This window comes from Nicotiana tabacum, chromosome 16 (genome assembly GCF_000715075.1).
Source record: "Nicotiana tabacum cultivar K326 chromosome 16, ASM71507v2, whole genome shotgun sequence".
NCBI lineage: Eukaryota > Viridiplantae > Streptophyta > Magnoliopsida > Solanales > Solanaceae > Nicotiana > Nicotiana tabacum.
Window position 1 is genome coordinate 71,619,320 of NC_134095.1, and position 26,102 is coordinate 71,645,421.

A 26,102-nucleotide genomic window follows, 5' to 3' on the forward strand; every position below is an offset into this window, starting at 1 on the left:
CCACTTAATTAATTTATCATTTGAAATCTGAAAATTAATTCAATCAAACACATGAACACACTAGAAAATTATTTCAACGATGAACAACGAACAAGACAAGAATTGAATCATTTAACGAGTTTGGATTCGGAAAATATCAAACAAAAATATGGACAAAAATAAAACTTAGAACAACTAACCGTAAATGACCAACGACGAACATCGAACGAACTCTAAATGAAACCAACGAAACTTTGACATAACGAAGAAGACGAAGCAAGAGCCGAAGCATGGAACGTGAAGCAGCAGCGCCGGCAGCAGCAACGACGACCCAGCTCCGGCGAACTAGCAACGGTAGCAGCAGCACGATGGAGGGGACGGAAACAACTACCACGACCAGACAGCCATGGTTACGAGCAGCAGCAGCATGATGGAGGGGACGGAAACAAACTACCATGACTAGGCAGCCATGTGCGATGGAGGTCGAAGCTAAGGCAGCAACTCGACGCCGGAGAAGACGAGACAGTAGCCATGGGGTCTGTTTGGATGTAGCAAAGCTGCTGGGCAGCGACTGAAGAAGGTGAAGCAGCGGACGACGTTACAAATCGTGGTTGAGCTTTGGTGTTAAAGGATTGTGGTCGTTTGGGGTTATGTCCGGCGGTGAGGGGTTGTTCGGAGGTGACGAACGTGGAGTGGGGTTTACTTGGAAGCTTGGCCGGCTGTGTGGGGGGGGGGAGGAACAGCCATGGCTGCTTGAGGTTGGGGGTTGGAGGTTGGAGAAGATGAAGCAAAGGGAGGGGGGGCGGATGTGTTTCTTAGGTTTTTTGGTTTTTTCTTTTGTTTTGTTTTGTTTTTGTTTTGTAAAAAATGAAAAAATGAAAATGAAGAGGGGGAGTTGGGTTATGGACTGGGTCGACCCAGTTCGAAATGGACTGGGTCGTAGGGAAGATTGGGCCATTTTTTGGGCCTATGGCTTGAAATTGAAGAAGAGGCCTAATTCCGACTTTCTTTATATTTTCGCTCTCTTTTCTTCTTTTATTTTTCTAAAACTAAATTATAAAAATACTTAAACTATTATTAAGACTTAAATTAAGTTATAAAAGCGCAAATTAACTCCCAATAACAATTAATGCACAATTAAATAATAATTAAGCATAAAATTGTATATTTGGACATAAAATGCTAAAAATACAAACGATGCCTATTTTTGTAATTTTTAATTTTTGTAAAACAAATTTAATTACTAACAATTGTAGAATTAAATCCTATATGCAAAATGCGACATATTTTTGTATGTTTTATTAATTTAGCAAATAAACATGCACAGATAAATACAAATAATTATTCAAAATATCACAAAACATCACAAAATTGCACACCAAGAAAAATTACTTTATTTTTTGAATTTTTTGGGAGTAATTCTCATATAGGGCAAAAATCACGTGCTTACAAGTGTAATTGGGAACTCTCCCCTTCCTTTGTTAATATTAAAAAGGCAACTGTTCTCTGGTGGACGTAGGATTATTTTGATCCGAATCACGTTAAATCTTGTGTTCTTTCTTTTACGTTTTCGCTAACAATAGGAATATACCTAATCACCGTGCTTAATTAAATATCGTAGTCTTAATGCGTTCTTAATAGATTGATTTCACAGGAATATAGGCGTTAATTTATTTTGAATAGGCGAGTAGTACTTCGGGAGAAGGCTATGAGAGCATTTATCGATTAATTGGCAACCATGAGAGAATTGTATGAGAGGGAGAGTTAACTAGAACACACTAGGATTGGTGAATCGATCACAACCCTGGAATATTTGTCTCTATTGAATACATAACAATCATTTTACTGCTTGATAATTTAGTTATAAATATGAATTATAGTTTAGTATAATCACATTCTTGAACTTGATTGTGGCTTGACTTAATAACAATCTTGGTAATTTTAGTGGGTATACTTGTGTACGAATTTGGGACAAGGGTGGGGTGTGTAGGGATGCTTTTACATGCTAGGAAGTTTGGCTTTGATGCAAAACATGTTCCTACACCATCTATCTTATACCATGTATGTTGTAGAATCTTGTAAATTTAACTAATTTAGTGTAGGCTAGTAGTTGTGGAAAGGTGACATGATAGAGTTTTAACTGCTGATAGACCGAATAAATGGGGGATGAATGTCAACACACAATGTATATTGTGCCAGGTACAAGAGGAGACACGAGACCACTTGCTCGTGAAATGTGAACATACAAGGAGAATCTGGCATAAATTGTGGCAATGGATAGGGTTACAGGAAGAAAACAGCATGAACTGGGATGACTTCAGCCGATGGATCATCAAATGCGCGAAAGGAAAATCTCAACAAGCTCAAATCTTTAAATTGGCGTATACAGATACAAGTTATCATATATGGATTGAGAGGAATATTAGGATATTTGAACACAAAAGCAAGAGTTAGGAGGACATTGCCAAAGAGATAGCCTCTGTATGCTGTGCACGAGCCTCTTCTGGGATTGTCCATAAACTTAGGATTTGTCTGTTTTGAAACTTCTTTGTAGCTGAGTAGATAATATATTGTGAAGAATAGTTCTTTTGTCTCAGTTTTAGATAGCTAGCTTTGTTGGCTTAGCTATGGCTTTGTAAATACTTTACATTGGTGATTAATACAAGTAAATTAGTTACCAAAAAAAAAAAAAAGCTAGAAAGTTCATTTTCCTTCCCTGATATTCTCATGTGTTAAACGTTTTCAACTCTTACAGTAATACTCATTCTCGTAAGCCAATCCATTAAAACATACAGAATGTCAAATAAAGGACTACGTGACGCTTGCAAACTACTTTTTGGTTGTCCAAAAATGCCAAAAGAAAGTGGTTTCCCCAGATGTATAAATCAAATGTTAAATGAAAGCTTCACTTTTTAGAAGAATGTAGCGACACGAATAAGATAACAAGTAAAAACTCAGTAGGATCAAAGTGTTTAACTTTCTGATTGCAGCAGTGTGCAGACTTTAGTAGAGAATTCAAGTTGGCTCCTTTTCATGACATGTCTTTCTCTACTACTCATTCTCTCGTTACAAAAACTGTATGCCAAACACATATAGGGTTACAATTAACAGCTTCTACACATTGGCTGGTCTATGCTCCTAAGACAATCCCAGTTTCTAAAGTTTTGAAAGTCTCTTGTAAAAAATTAAAAAATAAAAAGAATACACTAGCGTTTCAGCTGCAACTTTTTTGTTCTACACGTCTATTTGCAGTTTTTATGACACTCCGCAGTTAAAAAACCTACTAAATCCATATGTTAGGAACCTCAAGAAAAAATTTCATCCATGCCTCTCTACGATATAATGTATGTAATAATGTTTAGCGCCTTCTTGTCTAGCAACTTCAATTGGAAAAACTCCTTCTCTGAGAATCCTACTTGAAACAGAAAAAATGATTTGACAGTTAAAATATGCAGAAATCGAGTTCAAACTGACAATGACAAGAATTTCGCATAGGAATACTCACTTCCAGCAAATAATATGACACAAAGGCTTAAATTCTTCAATCAGCGTCACCTAGTCCATCCTTACCATCACCTCTCTTAGATATAGGGGTAAGATGCGATTTAGGATTTTTCTTTTGAGAAGCAATTTCAGCATTTCTACGCAAGACTGCTCCAGGAGATGGGTATGGGCGCTGCTGAAAGAGAGGACCCTGAAATTTGAAGAACCGTTAAGATCATTGTTAAAGGTATAAAAGGAATAAAAGCATATATATATATATAAAGCAGGAAATTGGGAGCTCAGTGATATGAGGAAGCCACTAATGTCTGTAATGGAAGATGAAACCTTATAACTGCAGCCAAATGGTTGTCGCGCCGAATACAATGATAATAAAGATAAAACCAAATCAAGATTAGTGCAAATTGCAGTCTCAAGGGGTCAATTTTACTTTTGAACAGAATTTTCAACTGATCTCGACTTTAGCCAGTGGCACTCAAAGATATTAATACTTCAAGAATGAAATGTCATTAATTAACAACTGCTAGCAGGTTCCCCCACACATCAGAGATGTCTCCTTATCCAACACCTCTTATGGACGCCCATGAAGGACGTTCTTAATAAATTACAAATAGAACACACAAACCAGCGAGAAATTCTATTATCCTTTTCTGCATTCCTTTTTCTTTGTTTGATAAGTGCTGACAAAACACCTGGATAACTCTACAAAGCAACTACGATGCCCCATCAAAAGTTTTGAAGTCTTAATTAGATATTATAACTGTCTGGCCCATTAAGTGTATAAAATTGGACAAACATGCTCGTGCATGTCAAGCAGCCTAAATGCTTAAAGAATACTAAAGATACGTTAACTGTGTGTCCAGAATTGTTATACAGCCAGCACATGGATGCTTCAGAGAAGCTCCTGACCCAGCTAATGTAACAAGAAATACAGCAATTCAGACTAAACATGGAACGAGACGAACCGGCCTATTATTTAAAGAGCAGACAGTAGAATGGATTTAGTAAAGTATCTACTTCTATCACCAAAACACTTGACCCATTTTAACCACCCAATACTTATATATTTTAAATTATTCTTGATTTGCACCCTTCTTTACTAGAGTCTGCACTTCAATTGGATTTGCGCTTAAAGAACTAACATAGCCTTCTTTATGCTTTTCTCCTCACAATGTGACAAGTCATATCGCTTTCCATGGTGAAAGGAAACTTGGGCACACGACTCTTGGATCAATGATGATAGAATTAGTTGTGATAAAAGAATTCCAGTATCAAGTTTCCTGTACAGAGTACATGAAGGTCCTACTTATATGAGATCGAGTTCTTACCAATTTTAGATAAGAACTGCTTAGTTTGTGAAAACTTCCCAAATAAATCACCAAGAGGGAGAATTGCTCGGGATTAAAGAAAAAAGGCAGTGCTCGGGATTCTAGCACCATGCCTTCACTGTCAAACTCGAAACATTCTATCACCACCATCTACGTATCATGATTTCTAACATTCTATCACCACCATCTGAGAGCCAACACCGCTGCGACCCCAACCCAAAAAAACTTTCCGGCAAACAGTCCCCCACGCGCCCACACGCGCGGTCCCTTTCCGGCGACTTCCCGGCCACGCGCCGGCGCGTGAGCACTTTCCCGACCAGATCTGACCAGGCCGTCTTCAGACAGCCTACTCGTCGTACCATTCCGAGCCTACCCCTCTATTTTTCTCTGAATTCCGACGACTTTCACTATTTTCCGGCGACTGGGGCTTCTTTTTCCGGCAGAAACCAATTTCTCTTACTTCAATCATCCCCTCTGATAGGCTACGAATGAAGGACTCTACAGAGGGAAGTTCATACTTCTCTTTAGAATCAAGAAAGCTAGAAAATATGTCTTTTATCAAAGTTGTCTCTTGGCCAACACTAGAACTTGGGGGCAGATGTAATCGAAAGCTCGATGCAGGGCAGGAGCCGCATTTCTCACTGTCTGAGGACCATACTCTCAGGCGTAAGGGTTTCCTGAAGTCTTGTCTAATTGGGTCTTTTTCCAAATGGGTTGGTTCTCCAGAGGCTGTTAGGAACTAGGCACTAGAGGCATGGAACGTCAAGGACGGGCTAAAGATATCACAATTAGGGGATACACAATATCTCTTTCGATTTATTGACGAGTATCAAGCTTCAGAAATTCTCGTCAGAGGAAACAGATGGTTTGATGGGAACTTCTTAAAGCTAGACAGATGGGTGGAGCACGATGGGTGCCTTGACCCCCGTTTTGCTGGTAAAACTCTATTGGTCAATATGGTCGGTCTCCCGGTGCATCTTTGGTGTCTTGACCTATTCAAGAAGATGGGGAAATCTGTGGAGGTTTTATTGATGTCATTTGCAGCCTACATGATCTATCGCGAGTGAGGATTGTGGTGAGGAAAGGGGGCAGAATTCCTGTCTCCACCGTGGTGGAAGATGGCTACTTGAGTTACAGGGTTTGGTTGAGCCCTGAATTTCGCCCGATATTTATGCCAGTAATACTGGCGGAAGAAAAGGGAAGGTCAAACAGAAGGGAGGGGAGAGGTAATCAGTCTATGTATGGAGGGGAGAGAAATCAGTGGGCTAGCCCAGAAGCAGAATATAGAACTAGGCAAAATTCCAACAGAAGGGTAAGACGCGAATACCCCGGGTTAGTAACGTGGGCTGGAAAGGCAGAATGGGTCGGTCCTCTTCTAATTATCATAGGGCCGAAAAAGTTCCAAGCAAGCATAGGCCAGGGCCAACACACGGGACCGACAACTTTTCCCAACTCCATTAGAATTGACCCCAAAAAGCCGAGTTCATTTCAACATGCATCCTTTAAGGCTCCTAAGCATACGGGAACAACAGCTTTTTTCTACTACTGGAAACGGTGCTTCGAATAGTGGCATTTCCTCACCGAGCTCCAGTGACTTGCATCCATCTGATCCAGAGGCAGCACCGGCCAAAGCTGGCGGTGTTGTCCAACAGCCCAAAGCCTCTGAGGGACCAAGCTACAACGCCCCCTTATCTCATCCGGTGATTAGACGTGCCGAGGATTCTCCTCATGATTCTCCGCCCTCTGTGGAGATTGTTGCGTTGACCCCAGCTGCGGCTAGTGCCGGGCCATTATCTCCAGATAATGTGACACACATGGCTCAGTGTACCAAATACAATGCTGGCCCTCACGGTCATCCTAATAGCAACAAGGTGAAATCTCCAGAGGCTGGTGCGTCCCAACAAAAGGGTGAGATCCCTCTGGCACATAAGGTTGCTAGTGCTAGCAATGCCATGGTCCTGTATTCCCCAGATAGGGGTAAAGAAAGGGCATTAATAGAAGACGCATGTCCAATTTCATCATAGATGGGAGGTGGAGGCATGTCTTTCTGGATGGAGGATAAGCTGTTAAACTTTGGGAAGTTTTTAGGTGTTTCTTTTGAAGGGAAGGAAGATAGGGTGTTAGAATTGTTAAGGGAGATCGAGCAGCAGTCTCTTAATGAGGGCGTAAGGAGGGAGTTGGGTCAGGGTGATAAGCTAAATAGCAATGGGGGTGTAGTGGTGTACCAGAGAAGGGGTCGGGTGTCCGACATGGAGGAAGGGAGCTCGGCAAGGGGAGGTGTGGAGACAGGGGATATTGTTTCTTATGGAAGTTAAGATCCTTTCATGGAATGTGAGGGGGATGAATGACCCAAACAAAAGGGTCATCATCAAGGTGGGAGTTAGAGAGTAGGGTGTCAATCTAGTTTGTCTTCAGGAAACCAAAATGGAAGTCGTGTCGGACGCAATTGTTAGGAGTGTTTGGGGAGGTAGTTGGGTAAAATATGACTGGGTCCCATCAGCGGGAAGTGCAGGGGGTATTCTTCTTATGTGGGATGATAGAAGTTTGGAGGTAAAGGAGGTCAAGAAGGGAGGCTTTTCCTTAGCGGCTCTTGTAAAAGATAGGGTGACTGGGGTGGAGTGGGGATTTGGGGGAGTGTACGGACCGGTAGGAGAAGGGTCCAAGGTACTTTTTTGGGAGGAACTAGCAAATGTTATGGGGAAGTGGGACATTCCATGGGTTCTAGGGGGAGATTTTAACACTATTAGATTTCCGGAGGAGAGAATAGGCTGCAATTTGATTTCGAGGGCCATGGAGGAGTTTTCTGACTTCATCAATGATCATCTTCTTATTGACCTTCCTCTGTCAGGGGAAAGGTTCACTTGGGCCAGGGCGGAGGATTCCAACTCAAGGTGAGACTTGATAGATTCCTGATATCGCCCTCATGGGACGAGCTAGTGCCAAATGTGCTGCAGATTCCTTTACCTAGGCTGATTTCAGATCATATGCCTATTTTGCTAGATGGGTGCAGAGGAAGAGGGGCACACGCTCCTTTTCGATTTGAGAACATGTGGTTGACAGTGTCAGGTTTTGGAGATAAAGTGAAAGAATGGTGGACAAGCTACGAGGTGTCAGGGACACCTTCATTCCGCCTTTCAAAGAAACTCAAATTGCTCAAGGGAGATATTATTAGATGGAATAAGGAGGTTTTTGGGAGGGTAGAGGTTAAAATGAGGGAGCTTATGCATGAACAGAGGGAGTTAGAGAGAGGGGAAGGGGTGAGAGAGTTAGATGAATCCGAGAAACAAAGATTGGGGGAGATTAAAAGGGAAATAGCTGAGTTAGCAGTAGCTCAGGAGACTAGTTGGAGACAAAAATCACGGGCGCTGTGGTTAAAGGAGGGAGATTTAAACACCAAGTTTTTCCACAGGGTTGCGGTTGCAAATCGAAGGAGGAATTTCATACAATCTGTAGTGGTGGATGGGGTGAGAATGGAGGGAGAGGAAGAGGTCAAAGGGGCGATAGTGGGGTTTTATGAAAAACTGTACAAGGAGAAAGCTAGCCGGAGGCCTACTTTAGGGGGAATAGAATTCAACCATATAGGGGAGGGAGACAGTGAATGGCTAGAGAGGGCTTTCGAGGAGGAGCAGGTGCACGAAGCTGTGTCAAGTTGTGCTGGTGATAAGGCCCTTGGTCCTGATGGTTTTTCCTTTGCCTTTTTCCAGGTTTTTGGGACACCATTAAGGGGGAATTAATGGAAGTCATTGAATACGTCCACTTGAATGGTGTTTTCGAGAGAAGCATCAATGCTTCTTTTATTACCACTGTGCCTAAGAAAGAGGGTGCAACTTCTATCACAGACTACAGGCCTATTAGCCTAGTGGGGAGCATTTACAAGATTATTTCTAAAGTGCTATCCAATAGGCTCAAGAGGGTTCTTGACGTGACAGTGTCGTCCTCCCAGAATGCATTTGTGGAAGGAAGGAAGATCCTGGACTCAGCTTTGGTGGCAAATGAATTGGTAGACTCCAGAAGGAAAAATAGAGAACCCGGATTACTATGCAAGTTGGACCTTGAGAAGGCTTTCGACCATGTAAATTGGAATTTCCTGGACTTCATCATGATGCAAATGGGATTTGGGGCTAGATGGAGGGGATGGATCAAGTACTGCATTTCCTCAGTCAGATTTTCTGTTATGGTTAATGGTAGCCCGTATGGTTTCTTTGGTAGCTCCAGGGGTCTCAGGCAAGGTGACCCACTATCACCTATGCTATTCATTTTAGTGATGGATGCTCTGAGTAAAATGATGGCTCGCGCGGCAGGCGGAGGTTTCTTGTAAGGATTCTCAGCTCCGATCGGGGTGCCCAGTGCACAAAGAGTCTCTCATTTGCTTTTTGCGGATGACACACTGATTTTCTGTGACGCAGATATAGAGCAATTGACCTACCTGAAACATGTACTGCAGTGGTTCCAGATAGTATCAGGCCTAAAGATCAACCTTGGCAAGTGTGAGATTTTTCCAGTGGGTGACGTTGCTAACATTAATGCTTTGTCTCTCGTTCTCAAATGTAAGGTGGGCTCTCTCCCCACTAATTATTTGGGCCTCCCTTTGGGAGCTTTGCACAAGGATACTTCGGTTTGGAACCCGGTAATCGAAAGGGTGGAAAAAAAATTAGCAGGATGGCAGAAACGCTACTTATCAAAAGGCGGTAAGGAAGTGCTTATTAAAAGCACCTTATCGTCCATGCCCACGTATTACTTGTCCCTGCTGCAAGCTCCTGTGAGCGTCGTAGAAAAACTGGAGCGACTTCAAAGGAATTTTCTTTGGGATGTGGCAGATGGAACTAGAAAATTTCATCTGGTGAATTGGCAGACCGTCACTTCCCCAAAGAAGTGGGGAGGTCTAGGAGTAAAAGATCTTAGGGTATTCAATACAGCTTTGTTAGGGAAGTGGCTGTGGAGATTCAGGATAGAAGATCATGCTTTATGGAGGGAGGTCATAGTAGAAAAGCACGATTCCACGAGAGGGGGTTGGAGGACTAAGGCAATCACATCACCTTTTGGGTGTGGCATGTGGCGAAGCATCATGAAGAATTGGGAAGACTTTAATGAAAACATCACTTATAGGGTGGGAGATGGAGGGAGAATCAGCTTTTGGAATCATAGGTGGTGTGGAGAGGATACTCTGAAGGTCTCTTTCCCCAACGTCTACAGAGTTTCGAACCAGAAGGAATTGTTGGTCCAACAGATTCGCAAGGAGCATGAAGGGGGCATAGTATGGGACCTCTCATTTAGAAGGAACATGCAAGATTGGGAGATTGCAGAACTCCAAGATTTGTTGGCACTGCTATATGGCCAACATAGGACACACACTTCTAGCGACTCTTAGGAGATGGGGGCTGCGTGGAGATGGTCTGTTCACCGTCAAGTCTTATTACCAGAGCATGCTGGTGAGAGATGAGGCCAATTTTCCATGCTCATCAATCTGGATTCCAAAAATGCCCATAAAGGTGTGTTTCTTTGCATGGCTAGCAGCGAGAGGAGTGATCTTGACTGCTGAAAATTTGCGGAAGAGAGGAATTACAGTTGTTAGTTGGTGCTACATGTGTAAAATTTCAGGGGAAAGAAGTTGATCACCTGTTACTGCATTGCCCTGTTGCAGCGGGCCTGTGGAGAGAAACCTTGTGCTTCTTTGGAGTTCAATGGGTCATGCCTAGCACTGTTAAGGAAATGCTATACAGCTGGGCCGGTTCCCGTCGAAGAAGAAAGCAAAAGGCGTGGAAGTTCGCCCCCTTAGCTCTCATGTAGATAATTTGGGGGGAGAGAAACGGGAGAGCTTTTGAGGGGATTGAGTCTAGTTTTTCTCACCTTAGGAATAGTCTTTTATCTTTAATCGCATTCTGGTGCACCCATATAGCACCTACGTGTATGGAAGATTGGGCTTCTTTTGTAGAGAATCATGTTCTGTTGTAAATTCTCTACTTTTTTATATACTTCTTGTACGCGGGAGTTCTATCCCTTTTGATTAATACAATTTACCTTATCAAAGAAAAAAAAAGAATTCCAGTACCTATGATGTAGTAATGGGATTCTTCTGTTTGCAGGTCCTTTTTCCCTTTTACTTTCTCTGTGGAAGTCAGGAGTACATTCTTTTTGGAAGCATCTACAGGTTTCGATATTTCACATAAAGGGTGTATCACCATGCCTTCAAAAACTGGAGTATGGAAGCAAATAAGTAGATTATGGCCTGAATTTCAGAAATTCATTTCATTAAAAGTTGGAAATGGAAGCAGAATCAGGTTCTGAACAGATGTCTGGCAAAGTGATGATAAATTGATGAACAAATTTCCTACATTCTATAGTTTAACCAGGAATAAACAGTGTACAGTAGCAGAGTGTCATACAGGGGAAGAATGGAGAATCAATTTCAGGAGAGACTTTAATGATTGGGAAGTTGATGAAATTGGTCAACTTTTACATTGGTTGGGAACCTTTGACCCTTGATGCTAGTAGGTTGGACACTCAGATTTGGGCAGCTGGGAATGATGCAAATTTTCAGTAAACAGCTGTGCTATAGTCTTTTGCAAAAACAAATAGGCCGCTAGGATTTGACTAAGCCATGGAAGATGTTATGGAAATCACAAGCACCTCAGTAGCTTGTTTTGGCTCGACTGCAGCTAGATATGCATGTTTAACTCAAGATATGTTGCAGAGAAGAGGAACTCCTTTGTGCAGTAGATGCTTTTTCTGTGAAAATTCCCAGGAATGATGCAAATTTTCAGTAAACAGCAGTGCTATAGTCTTTTGCAAAAACAAATAGGCCACTGGGATTTGACTAAGCCATGGAAGATGTTATGGAAATCACAAGCACCTCAGTAGCTTGTTTTGGCTCGACTGCAGCTAGATATGCATGTTTAACTCAAGATATGTTGCAGAGAAGAGGAACTCCTTTGTGCAGTAGATGCTTTTTCTGTGAAAATTCCCAGGAATCTGCAGAACGTCTCTTTTTGCATTGCAGTTATACAAAAAAGATATGGGATCTGTTCCTGGCTCTGAGTGGTGTGCAATGGATGATGCCAAAGAATGTGAAAGATCTACTGGTTTGTTGGCAGAATCAGAAAGTCAGAAAAAGCTGTAGCAAATCTGGAAGATCATACGTCTTTGCATCTTTTGGACCATTTGGTTGGAAAGAAATAATATATGTTTTGAAAATAAGAAGAACCATTTAGCTAGTGTTAAAAATAGTTGTCTTCATAACTTAATACTTTTGGTGTAGGAGAAGTTTGGCAGAAGACAGAACAGCACATGGATTCTACAGAAGTTTTGAGATTGTAACAGTTTCAGCTGTGCAGTTTTTGTATGCTTTCAGCACCTTCTTGGTACATTATCATGATATTTACATTACCTTAACAAAAAAAAAAAAGACCTTATATATATATATATAGACAGACACACACACACACACAGAGAGTTAAGACCTTATTCATTAACTTGAAAGGCAGTCAACATACCGTTGCAGTGGTATCTGCTGCCCGTGGTTGCACTCCTTTGAGACCTACAACCCTACAGAGTGGTACAGAAATAAAAGAAATCATCAGTTAATGACTTCAGAACTTCTAAGATCTGTGAAATGGGAAACTACGTATCGGAAAAACAAGCAGTACACGGCAAGTAGCACACTGCCCCAGAAGACGTACCAACCGCCCCTAGGAGCATCGGAATAAGAGCTTGGATCCATAGGATCCAATTCGTCATCTTCATCATGTGTGCGTTTCCGTTTGTCTTTTTTGTTACTTTTACCCATTGGTGGTTTGAAACTGGACCTGCAGTCCAAATGATCAGATAATCTTCTTAGAAAATTAAAAAGATTCTCCTCGATCTATATGCATGAACTTGGTTAAACAGAATTCTCAATTAGTTTCAGGTATTGCAGAGAAAAGTTTCCGCTTGAGCTAGTCCAGACGGGCAGTTACTTATTACTACACGCAACATGATGCAATTTTTCTGACATTTTGTTCTGTCATCATCTGTATCATCATCATTTGCCTAGCAAACTATTTAGCTCAAGTGGAAATAAAACAAGTATGAGAATTGCTCATGACAAACAAGATACAGAGCTAGTTTGCAGAAACTTTTTCAAGAAAAATTACTTCCATTGTCATAGATATCTACTGTATTTCACCAATATAAGTTCCAAAATAGTAATAAGGAAAAATGCAGAGATAAAAACATTTATTAATTTAATGTTTAAAGGGATAAAGCAATTAGTTCATTCACCAACTAGCATGAAGATGCACCACTCTTAAGTGCAAAACAAACATGCAAGGCTTCCATATGAAAAAACTTAAGCATCATTATCGTAGACAAAAAGGACTAATGCTACATCAAAGACCTAAATTTCCTAATTGTATACATATCAGGAAGATTACCTACCGTCAGAAACAAGAAAGACCCCAACTGTGAAGAATCAGGATCTGACGCTCAACTTTAATATTCACGCATGCTTAGTTCCTCTCATTTTCTCTTAAAGATCCAGAAGAAGAAAAAAGTATACAAAAAGAAGAAAAATACGAGAGAAATTTGAGTTCTGTGACCTTAATTGAGGACAAGAAACTATACTTTCTGAATCCATATCAGACTTAATATTCCTCCACTTCAATTTCCAGAAAAGGTAACAGGCTCTTTTCTTTCCCCTTCAATAAAATTATCTTCAGGTACACACCTCCCTTAATACCACCAACGAGCCCTTCCCTTGGGGATGTTGGGAAAGAAAAAAGGGATAAAGGAGAGGCTTAATAACAGTAATCAGCACCAGAGAAGCCCAAGGGTTTTCTTTAAACACCAGCAAAGCGTACCGGTAAAGTTGTTTAAAATATTATAGACTTGAACAGTGAACACGCAGCATACCTCTGTCCCTCAAACTTTTTGTCAGTGTCTTCTGTGGCACCTGCATTGCCAAGTGTTTGCTGTTGTCTCTCCACATTTGCTGACAGATAGTGGCTTTGAGGAAGCTTGAGAACTCTGCATCCAAAATAGTATCAACATTCAGAAGAATGATGCATCCTAGATAAGTATGATCGCTGAATTTGAGAAAACCACTCCTTTAAATGCTTAGCTATTAGCCAGGGAATACTTTTATTTATTTATTTATTTAAGTCTACAAAATGCCCCCTCAAATGTGTCTTAATTCTATTTCTCAAGCCAAGATTGTGGAGATATTTTTGTTTCTGGGAGACGGTAAAACTCAAACAGCCTCTCTACCTACACAAGGTAGGGGTAAGATTGCGTACACACTATTCCCCTCAGACCTCACTTGTGGTATTACACTCGGTTTTTTGTTGTTGTTGGTGGTGGTGGTGGTGACAGTCTAAGTTGCTCGGACTCGGGTGTGGGTATCCGATACGGGGACGGATCCGAGTATCGGATTCGGTAAAATCTAAATTTTAAGATTCGGGAGTGCGGATCCGGATATGGATACGGGTGCGGGGATTCGACTAATAAAAAATAGAGCTATAAAAATATTATAAATTTTGAGAGATATTCTGTGAAAAACTTACATGATTCTTTCATTGTCCTAAATCTGTTTTATTTTTGATTTTGAGAAATCAAAATCTCAATTTTTCTCCCAAATTTGTCGATGGACTCCGGTCAATACTTATATTTATTTGTTCAAGGTCAATGACAACGATGAAGTTTCAAATGATGCAAACTTAATGGTTTAATTGAGTGGACTATAACCATGTTCACGGATACCATGTTCCAAGGGTTTTACTGGCTGTTTTAAAATCTAAAGTACCACTACTAACAAGGGAGTTACAACACAACATAGTTATTTGCTATGGATTAGCTTTTTGATTCAGAGTTCTTTGTATAGCTTAAACAAGACAAAAGAGGAACTTGAAATCTAAACAAGCAGAGGCACTAGAATTTCTTTAACTTTATAAAGTAGAGTCTCAAACTTGCTCTTTTTCTCCTCAAACATAATACAGTGAGGAAGAAAATACACTTGTCCCTTGATTGTTCTGTAAGGGTTTCCAAAGGGATTTATGACGTCTTGAGGCACTCCACCCACTGCCTTAATGTCTTGGGAAAAATGCTGGAACTATTTCACCAGTATTTTAGAAAGCAAAAAGGGCCCACATTGTGAGAAGCAAAGCGCTCTCTTCATTGAAGTGAAAGCTTAATTTTTAATTCAATTAAAATAATCAATTATACAAAGTGAAATAGCTGAAAAGTTATCTTTAACACTATCTAAAATGCTGAAAGAAATTATACAAACTAATCAATTATACAAACTGAATTTATAACTATTTAATACAATTTTAAATAACAAAAAAAAAAAAGACAAAGAAAGACATAGTAATAAATTATATAAATTGAAAAGGAGAAAATATAAAGCATCCACCTTCCTCTTCAGTTGACAGATTCAGAGAAGAAAAAAGAAATCAGCTTCTTTCCCACCAGTGAAATTCGAAGGTAGAAGAGAGGAAGAAAAAAAAAAGGGCAGCTTCTTCCCCATAAAAATTCTTACTTTTTCAGAGAAGAAAAATAATCAGTTTCCCAACCCAATCCATTGAAATTCGACGGAGAAGAAGAGAGGAAGAAGAAGAAGAAAAACATTTCTCCTTTGTTGAGATTCTTGAGAAGAATGCGTCTTCAAATTTGCGCTTTTTCTATAAAAAGAAGTGATTGCTTCACAGATTGAAGCGCCCGCGTCTTTAATGTCGCCTCGCCTCACCCACAGGAAGCAATGTACATGAGCTTCGCTTCATAGCTTAAGTGCCGAAGCACTCTCTTTTCACAAAAATGTATTTGACATGCTATCAGAGTTGAATTTTGGTAAGCCCATTTGCACAAAACGTCGTCTCTCTACCTACTTTGTTATTCTAGGCTTTTCTTGCAACTCAGCTGATTGAGCCACTAACTTTGTTCCGGTCGTCTTAGCATGTTAAGTGCTCTCACAACTAGAATCCCACTCTGTATCCTAATGAGTTTGATCTCTCTTTACATCAGGTCCACTCTTAAGTCTTCTAAAAAAATGACACAGAAAAGTCTTCAATCCACGTGACAACTCTAGAAATGAAGTGTACGCGAGAGTGCTAAAAAATACACTTGTCCCTCATTGGTTGTGCAAGGGTTTCTAAAGAGGTTTACAATGTCTTGGGCCACCCCACTATTCCCTTGAGGTTTTTGACTGGATACTCAAATTACTTCACAAAGCCGAAAACAGTAAACTCAAAGAACCCTTCTAATTCAATTGCCTGAAGTAGATACTGGATATAGGCGGTGCAGTACATAAACAACAAGCAAATAGGAGTGCAAAAACAAGAAAGTCCTAACAGCTGTGACAAAAGTGCAAGTTCCATCAGAATCATGCTCGAGAAGTACTTGTACGTGGTAGAATTATACGAGAACAAAGACAAATAAACATAAAAATGTCAAAAGAGAAAAATATATACATTGACAGCATACCGAGTGCAGTGTTTGCAATAACCCCAGGACTGTACAAGGCCCACACCCCATCCACCACATTCAATGCATCTCTGGAAAGTGGAAGCTTGGTTACCCCAAGTTACAATAGTTGCATTGCTGGAAACTGCTGTATCATGGTGCTGCGTGGCAACCTGCTGTGGTTTAGAAGGATGCACCCATTGTGATACATTCGTCTTTGAATTATAGTAGTACTTTTGACCTGCAAACACAGTTTGTAAAATAGAAAACACAGGTTCAATATGATATGAAAATGTCAGGATCTCATTCAACAAAGTCTGCACTTGGAGTACTTTGATGATTAGATAGTAATAATAATCAAAATCGTGACTAGAAGTCTGATACTTTAAATAAGATTCTTTTTTTTATTTGTCTAGCAGTAAAGGGACTCAAAATTACTGATAGTTACACCTCTCACCAGTTCATAAAGAGAAAGAAAAAACGCTTGTTAAACCTATGATGCACAGGGACCCCATGGTCGAAAATTCATGCATAGTTGGGCAATGACACAATAGAGATGTCTCATTATGATAAAGGAGAAATGTAACCGGACCTCTGGATTTAGGGGATTGGAAAATCAGCACATTCATCCTAAGTGTTACTGCACCTTCGTCTATTATTCTAAAACATAGCTTTTTAACATAATGTATCAGGATATACTTACAGCAAAATGCAAATGAGAAAAAATTAAACAAGAAAAAAGGAAGAATATCAAGATGATCGACAGTATGTCACCAAAGGCCGAGAGACAGAGACCGACTTATCAAATTGCAGTTTTCATATATGTGTTCTGTACACTGAGCAACTTGCCAAATTGTACTTCACATCCCAGTGTTTAAGGTTCATCACAACTTTAGTTGCTAGATTTACAAGTTGAAGCACTTCAGCTTCTTTTGGTTTTTACTTATGAAACAAAGAAAAAGGAAAAAGAAGACTAAGCCTCGCAAAACATACCATATCGAGATTATTTATGAGATATATACAGATGTAAAAGTTGTATCTGTCTCCAACTTAAAGGAATTTCTGTTCTAGCATTGAGAGTAGATTGTGTACACTGAGCAACTTGCCAAATTGTACTTCACATCCCAGTGTTTACGGTTCATCACAACTTTAGTCCCTAGATTTACAAGTTGAAGCACTTCAGCTTCTTTTGACTTACGAGAGTAGATTGCTTTTAAAGGGAACTATTTTGCATTGCTACAGAAAACACAAGTACTAATAGTTTGCTTTTTCTTTTTAACAGGTAAAGTATTTTAAAAGGCAAGCGCGAGATGGTGCTTGACATTACAAAGTCTAGGAACCCCCTATACAAAAGCAAAAAAGAAGGGCTCCCATCTGTACATAACCCTATTCCTGTAGTGAGTTGATGAAATCTAACATGCTATCATCATCATTTACATCTTGATTGTTACATCTCTGTACTTTAGCAGCTGTACAGAGATCGCTTACCCTTCAAAACACCTACAAGCAGTACAAATGAAATCTAATCATTTTACTCTTAATGATCTCTTGTAGCACGAGTAGATAAATAAGGATCATTTAAGCTGAAGTTGTAAAGCATCAGAAAGTATATAAAAGGGTTGTGATTTGGTCTGAAATCAGTCCGCTATATCCCCAAGTCCTTCCATTAACGTCAAACGGTCAATGAGCTTCAGACTTACAAATAGGAAGTTGTCCATAATTCATCGTACCAATAAATATGACACTTTTGTGAGGAACAATAGTTTCATATGCTGTAACCTACAAATAAATGACCACTTGGATCTTGGCTTGGATCTGGTAGGTCAGGAAAAGTTAATGATAGTTGCCCCTGGCTTGAGCCTAGAACTATTCTTGTATAGTTCTTCACTTGAGTTGCCGGACTTGCCAGCAATCAGTGCCTCGCTTTTTGGTAGCATTAGAGATGATCATTTCTCTTTCTTCAGATCCTTTGAAATTATCAACTTTTACACAATCATTGTGCACTTAAGGTTTTCCCAATGTAAAAAGTAAAGGTAGTTCAGGAATATGACCCTAGCATTTATTTGTTGGTATGAATCACCCTGTCTTTCTTTGCTTCTTTCTTTGTTTTATCTTTTTACATTTGAAAGGTCCTATATTTATCAACGAAGATAAATTACTATAGCAGCCCTTTTTCATAATGCTGCACTGTGGGCCGATCCCGAACCGGACCGGACCGGGCCCGCGGTCTTGACGGGCCTCACGGGCCTGGTGGGCCGGTCTTGGTGGTCTCTTAAAGCCCGAGGCGGGCTGGTCTTCTTTGGTAAGCCCACGAGCCCGGGACCGTTTAGCCCGGGACCGGCTGGCGGGCCTGGTCCGGGCCTAACGGCTATAATTTTAAAAAAAACAATTTTTTTTTTTAAAAACAGCCCAACGGCCATATTTAAAAAGTAGCCGTTTGGGGCTTTTTTTGACCGTTTGGTAGTTTAGAAAATGGCCATTTGGCCCCCAAACTTTATATAATTACACTTTTCCTCATTTCTCAACTATAAATACCCCCTCATTCTTTTATTTTTATTCACCAATTCATCAATATCTCTCAATCTCTCTACTACAATTACTTAATCTATTGTTGAAATTTCGTGAAAAGTTGTGAAGTTGTTGAATTGAAGTTTTCAAGTGTTCAACGATTTTCAATTTTCAAGAAGTTGTTCGGCAATCCGGTAAACTCGTTTCAACTCTTACGTTTTAAGAATATATTTTTGTGTGGTTTAGATTGCATAATTATAATTAATATGGCATTTTCTTTGAAAAAAATGTTTGGTAAAGGAAAAGATAAAACCAGTGAAAGTAGTGGCCAACCAACTACCCTTCCCCCGGCTCCCCGACCTAGAAAAGATAAGCAAGTTGAAAGTAGTCGCCAACCTAGACGTCCTCCTCCTTCTTTAATTCTTGATAGTGATCACCCTTGTTTTCAATTTACCGATAGTGAATTTTACCATAATGTTGCACCAGGTGAAAGATTAGATGATGAAATTATGAATGCTCTTTATCCTAATGAAACTATCTTAGAAAATAATGAGGAAAATGAGGATGATGATGAAACCCAAGCACCGGATTTAGATGATACACCTACTAGTCCTCTTAATAACCCAACTGATGCACCGGTCGACCCACCTGTAGAAACTCCTACTTTTAATAGAGAACCTGCTAAACGCCTAGAAACATCATTAGTTTGGAATTTTTTTACTCAAGTAAGAGAACAAAATAAGGCTAAGTGTAAAACTTGTGGGAAATTAATGGCGCATAAATATACTGGAGACCATAGCGGCACGGGTAGTTTGACTAGGCACATAAAAACACACCCTAGAGATAAGGCTAGATTTTTTCAAATGAAAGCGCAGCTAGAGGGGACAAGTGTAGATTCTGCGGTTAACCCTAGTACAGGTTCAAATCTAGTTCAACCAGGAATTAACAGTCACCGGAGGTATTTTATATTACGATCCAAATAGAGATCGTGAAGAATTAGCAAAGATGATTACTGTTATGTGCTTACCTTATACTTTTGCTTCTAATCCTAATTGGGTTCATTATATTAGAAGAGTTTTTAATCCTACTTATAAAGGTTGACCTCGCGCAACAGTTAAGAGTGATATTTATAAATTCAAACATGAATATGAACAATATTTGCGGTATTTATTTACTTATATACCTAATCGGATTTCTATTACTACTGATATTGGTAGAAGTGGTAATGATTGTGATTATCTAACTGTTACAAGTCATTGGATAGATGAGGAATGGATAATGCAAAAACGCATAATTGCATATAGAATAATTAATTCGCGTCACACAGGTAAGTTTATAGCTAACACTGTTGCAGATATTTGTAGATATTTTTGCTTTAGCGATAAAATAATGGCAATTTCTATGGATAATGCTTCTAGTAACACTAGTGCTATAGGCATGCTTACAACAACACTAAATCCTGCATTTACTAATATTTTCCATGTTAGTTGTATTTGTCATATTTATCATTTAATTGTCGGTGATGGTATGCGAATGTTAAACATAGAAATTGAAAAGGTTAGAATGGCTCTTAATTGGCTTTTTTATTCAAACTGTAGAAGTAAACTTAGAGAGTATTTTAAAAAATGTGATGAATATGGCCTTAGAGAAAGAAAGGTTCCTAAACCTTGCCCGACTAGATGGAATTGTATGTACGAAAGTTTAGTAGTTGCATATGAATATAGAAACTCAATTAATGCAACGTTTAATTCTCGGGTAGGTGGTGAGGATGATGATGAAATGCTTACTACTCAAGATTGGACGAATGTTAAAATTCTTTTAGATTTTTTAGAACATTTTCAAATTGCTACAAATGCATTTTCTGGGCAATATTATCCGACTATTTCAAACTGTTTAGTTTATATTGCAGCACTATCTGATTTGTTTGTTGAATTTGGTGAGGGTGGGGACATTTATGAACTTGCTATAAATGAAATGAAACAAAAGTTTAAAAAATATTTTTTTCTTATCCCTCCTATTTATGGTCTTGCTGCAATGTTAAATCCTACAATGAAATTGGGAGGTCCTCATTTTTGGTATTCAAATATTTATAAGGCTTTAGATCTTTCAAATGAGGAAGTTGCTACACTTGCAGATGCAAAAGCCTCAATTAAAATTAATGCTCAAACAGTTTATAATGCTTATCAACTTGCCTTAGAGCATGCTACGCCAACTATTCCAACCCCTACTTCGTCTAGCTCACAATCGTCTAAAAGAGCTGCGGGATTAAAAGCTCTTAAATCTTGGACGGAGTTCAGGGGTTCTCAAGGTGATAATTATGATGAAACTTCACATCTAAATGAGCTTCAAGTTTATTTGTCTCAGGGACTTAAAGGAGAATCCAGACGGCTCTTTTGATCTTTTGGAATGGTGGAAGACAAGGGAAAAACATTTTCCGGTTCTTGCAAGGATGGCTCGGGATATTTTATCAATTCAAGCTTCAACTGTTGCATCAGAGAGCGCTTTCAGTCAAGCAAGACTACAAATAGGTGATCATAGAGCGTCTATGATGGATAGCTTGAAAAAATCAGTACTGTTTAGAGATTGGATCCGCCCGGAAAGAAGAAACTTTGGAATTGCAGAATCACAACCGGCGATAGATGAAGCTTATGAAGAAATGATAGCGGAACTTGCGGAGGATTCGGCTTCGCCCGGAAGTGGTGATGAACAAGCTTCTTTTCCACCACCACCAACGCAACCTCCTCCGAACCTTGAAGGATTTATGAGATTTGTTAGAGATAATACATAGACTAATATGTAACTTATATTTTGGCACATCTTCCTTAGTTGTTTTTCCTTCTAATGGTGGTATTAGAAACTTGTTGTGCTCATTCCATTGGGGGAAGGATGACTAAGAAAGATATGCCATTTTTGGTAATAAAATTTATTGCTTCTACCCTTGAATATATTTTCGCAATATTTCTTTGTCTTTACTTAGAATTATTTATAAGCTACAATATATACATAACATACAATATATACTACAAGAAAATATATAAGAGAATATATATACATAAGATACAATATATATACTACAAGAAAATATATAAGAGAATATATATACATAAGAGAATATATATACATAAGATACAATATATACTACAAAAAAATATATAAGAGAATATATATACATAACATACAATATATACTACAAGAAAATATATAAGTAATAAGTTATAATATATATACATAAGATACAATATATATACTACAAGACAATATATTATGCATGACAATTTAGTGTTTTACTATTGTTTTGTTATTTTTCTTTTTCGTCAAGCACTTTAATAATTAGATCTACATATATACTACATATATATTTTTAATATACCCATGATACTACAAGAAATTGCCTTAAAAAAAAAAAAAAAACCGCTAGGCCCGGGAAGCCCACGAGCCCGGCCCGTTAAGCGCAGGACCATGTGGGCTTAGGCCCGTCACGGGCCGGTTCCACCCGTTGAGCCCACGAAGCCCGGGACCGCCAGGCCCGGGACCGCCAGAGCCCAGGCCCACGAAGCCCAGGCCCGTTTGGCCCACGAAGGCCCGGGCCCGGCCCAGAATACAGCACTACTTTTTCACTTATTATCTTCTTGAAAAGAGCATTTCCATATGTAACAAAACAATGAAATGATTCCTGCTAGAGCAATCATCCAGAAAAGGTGGAAGCCAAAATCTTTTGAGAAATAGCAATTGTATCAAGATTACATTAAAAAAAGGATCAGCCTACAAAGAAAACAACAACAACAACAACAACATACCAGTATAATCCCACAAGTGGGATCTGGGGAGGGTAGTGTGTACATAGACCTTAGCCCTACCTGGAGAGGTAGAGATGTTGTTTTTGAAGGTGCCAGGATTTGGTGACAAGGTGAAAGAATGGTGGACAAGCTACGGGGTATCAAGGACACCTTCATTTCGTCTTTCGAAGAAACTTAAATTGCTCAAGGAAGATATTATTAGGTGGAATAAGGAGGTTTTTGGGAGGGTAGAGGTTAAAATGAGGGAGCTTATGCATGAATTGGGGGATCTAGAGAGAGGGGAAGGGGCGAGGGAGTTAGATGAATCTGAGAAAGAGAGATTGGGGGAGGTTAAGAGGGAAATAGTCGAGTTAGCAATAGCTCAGGAGACTAGTTGGCGGCAAAAATCGAGGGCGCTGTGGTTAAAGGAAAGGGATTCGAATACCAAATTTTTCCACAGGGTGGCGGTTGCAAATCGAAGGAGAAACTTCATAGAGTCCTTAGTTGTGGATGGGGTGAGGATTGAGGGAGAGGAGGAGGTAAAAGGGGCGATAGTGGGGTTTTATGAGAACTTATACAAAGAGGAAGTTAGTTGGAGGCCGACTTTGGGGGGAATAGAGTTCAACCATATAGGGGAGGGAGAGAGTGAGTGGCTAGAAAGGGCTTTCGAGGAGGAGGAGGTGCACGAGGCTGTGTCGAGTTGTGCTGGTGATAAGGCCCTCGGCCCTGATGGTTTCTCCATGGCCTTCTTCCAGCTCTGTTGGGACACCATCAAGGGGGAGTTGATGGAAGCCATTGAATACTTCCATGTGAATGGTGTTTTTGAGAGAAGTATCAATGCTTCTTTTATTACTATTGTGCCTAAGAAAGAAGGTGCATCATCTATCAGTGACTACAGGCCTATTAGTCTCGTGGGGAGCATTTACAAGATTATTTCTAAAGTGCTTTCCAATAGACTCAAGAAGGTTCATGACGTGTCTGTTTCGTCCTCCCATAATGCGTTTGTGGAAGGTAGGCAGATCCTGGATGCCGCTTTGGTGGCAAATGAACTTGTAGACTCCAGAAGGAAAAATAGAGATTTCGGCTTACTATGCAAGTTGGACCTTGAGAAGGCTTTTGACCATGTCAATTGGGAGTTCCTGGATTTCATTATGATGCGGATGGGGTTTGGAGCAAGATGGAGGGGATTGATCAAGTTCTGCATTTCCTCAGTCGGATTCTCTATCCTGGTTAATGGTAGCCCGTGTGGTTTCTTTAGCAGCTCCAGGGGTCTCAGGCAAGGAGACCCCCCTATCCCCCATGTTATTCATTCTAGTGATGGATGTTTTGAGTAAAATGATGGATCGAGCGGCGGGCGGAGGCTTCCTGAGAGGATTCTCAGCTCCGATCGGGGTGCCCAGTGCCCGAAGAGTCTCTCATTTGCTCTTTGCGAATGACACCCTGGTTTTCTGTGATGCCGATATGGATCAATTGACCTACCTGAAGCAGGTCCTGCAGTGGTTTCAGATAGTATCAGGTCTCAAAATCAATCTCGGCAAGTGTGAGATTTTCCCGGTGGGTGAGGTTGCTAACATCGATGCTTTGTCTTATGTTCTCAGATGTAAGGTGGGCTCCCTTCCCACTACTTACCTGGGTCTCTCATTGGGCGCTTCATATAAGGATACTACGGTTTGGAATCCAGTAATCAAAAGGGTTGAAAAAAGATTAGCAGGCTGGCAGAAACGGTACTTGTCAAAAGACGGAAAGGAAGTGCTCATTAAAAGCACTTTATCGAGTATGCCCACCTATTACTTGTCCCTGTTGCAAGCTCCTGTCAGCATCACAGAAAAACTATAGCGGCTTCAAAGGAATTTTCTTTGGGATACAGCGGATGGAACTAGAAAGTATCATCTACTGAATTGGCAGACAGTCACTTCCCCAAAGAAGTGGGGTGGACTTGGAGTAAAAGATCTTAAGGTATTCAACAGAGCTTTGTTGGGGAAATGGTTGTGGAGATTCGGGGTGGAGGGAGGCCATAGTAGAAAAGTACGATTCCACGGGAGGGGGTTGGAGGACCAAGGCAATCACAACACCTTTCGGGTGTGGCATGTGGAGGAGCATGAAGAATTGGGAATCCTTCAGTGGCAACATCTCTTACAGGGTGGGCGATGAAGGAGAATCAGCTTTTGGAATCATAGGTGGTGTGGAGAGGATACTCTGAGGGTCTCTTTCAACCACGTCTTCAGAGTTTCAAACCAGAAGGAATTGATGGTCCAACAGATTCGTAAGGAGCATGTAGGGGGGGTAGTATGGAACCTCTCATTTAGAAGGATCTCCAAGATTGGGAGATTGCGGAGCTCCAAGACTTATTGACACTACTATATGGGCAAGACAGGCCTCAGCCATCATGTGATTCCTGGAGATAGGTTTGCGTGGTGATGGTCTGTTCACCGTAAAGTCCTTTTACCAGAGTATGTTGGTGAGAAAGGAGGTCTCTTTTCCATACTCCTCGATCTGGATTCCTAAGGCGCCTACAAAGGTGTGCTTTTCGCATGGCTAGCGGCGAGGGAGTGATTTTGACTGTTGAGAATCTGCGAAAGAGGGCAATTACACTTGTTAGTTGGTGCTATATGTGTAAAAGCTCAGGGGAAGAAGTTGATCATCTTTTGTTGCATTGCCCTGTGTCCTCGGCTTTGTGGAGGGTGATCATGAACTTTTTTGGTGTTCAATGGGTGATGCCAAGCATTGTAAAGGAAATGCTATATAGCTAGGCCGGTTTCCGTAGAAGAAGAAAGAAAAAGGCGTGGAAGTTTGCCCCGTTAGCTCTCATGTGGATAGTTTGGGGGGAGAGAAATAGGAGAGCTTTTGAGGGGATTGAGTCTCCTTTTTCACATCTTAAGAATAGTCTTTTGTATTTGATCGCTTTTTGGTGCACTCATATAGCCCCTATTTGTATGGAAGATTGGGCGTCTTTTGTAGAGAATCATGTTCTGATGTAAATTCTCTACTTTTTGGTGTACTTCTTGTATACGGGAGTACCTTATCAAAAAAAAAAAAGAGGAAGAAGAAGGAGGAAGAAAGAAAGAAGGATGAGGAAGAAAGAAGAGGGAGACAAAAGACGAAAGGAAAAAAGGGAGAAGAAGAGAAGCCGCAAAAGAAAAAGTGGCATCAAATAGTAACAATAAGGGAAATACGATACACGAATGGAACGAAACAACAGGTAAATACTAGAGATCAAAGAATACAAAAAATACAAGAGTGCTACTAATACTACTAGTAAAGAACGGGGAATTCTCGACTACCTGCTAGTCGTCTACCCTAATTTCTCAACCTCCACACCCTTCTATCCTAGGTCATGTCCTCAGTGAGCTGAAATAGCATCATGTCCTGCCTAATCACCTCTTCTCAATACTTCTTTGGTCTACCTCTACCTCTTCTCAGACCCGTCATAGCCATCATCTCACACCTCCTAACAGGAGCATCAGTACTCCTCTTCACGTGCCCGAACCATCTTAGCCTCAACTCCCGCATCTTGTCCTCCACGGGGGCCACTCTCACTTCATCCCGAATAACTTCATTCCTAATCTTATCTCTCCTGGTA

The 26,102-nt window shown here is 40.3% G+C and overlaps 1 protein-coding gene across 3 annotated transcripts in view; it reads right to left on the minus strand.

Moving 5' to 3' along the window:
* Positions 1 to 2,939: 2,939 nt before the first annotated feature.
* Positions 2,940 to 26,102, minus strand: part of LOC107760870 (uncharacterized) — a 34,867-nt gene continuing 11,704 nt past the window's right edge. For all 3 annotated transcript variants that reach the window (XM_016578979.2, XM_075232937.1, XM_075232938.1), the window contains 6 exons: positions 16,260 to 16,479; positions 13,695 to 13,808; positions 12,485 to 12,610; positions 12,299 to 12,350; positions 3,485 to 3,673; positions 2,940 to 3,391 (listed from right to left, as the gene is read on the minus strand). In XM_016578979.2, the coding sequence (XP_016434465.2) occupies positions 3,521 to 3,673; positions 12,299 to 12,350; positions 12,485 to 12,610; positions 13,695 to 13,808; positions 16,260 to 16,479 (665 nt within the window). In that variant the 3' untranslated portion in view covers positions 2,940 to 3,391; positions 3,485 to 3,520. The remainder of the gene's footprint in view (positions 3,392 to 3,484; positions 3,674 to 12,298; positions 12,351 to 12,484; positions 12,611 to 13,694; positions 13,809 to 16,259; positions 16,480 to 26,102) is intronic.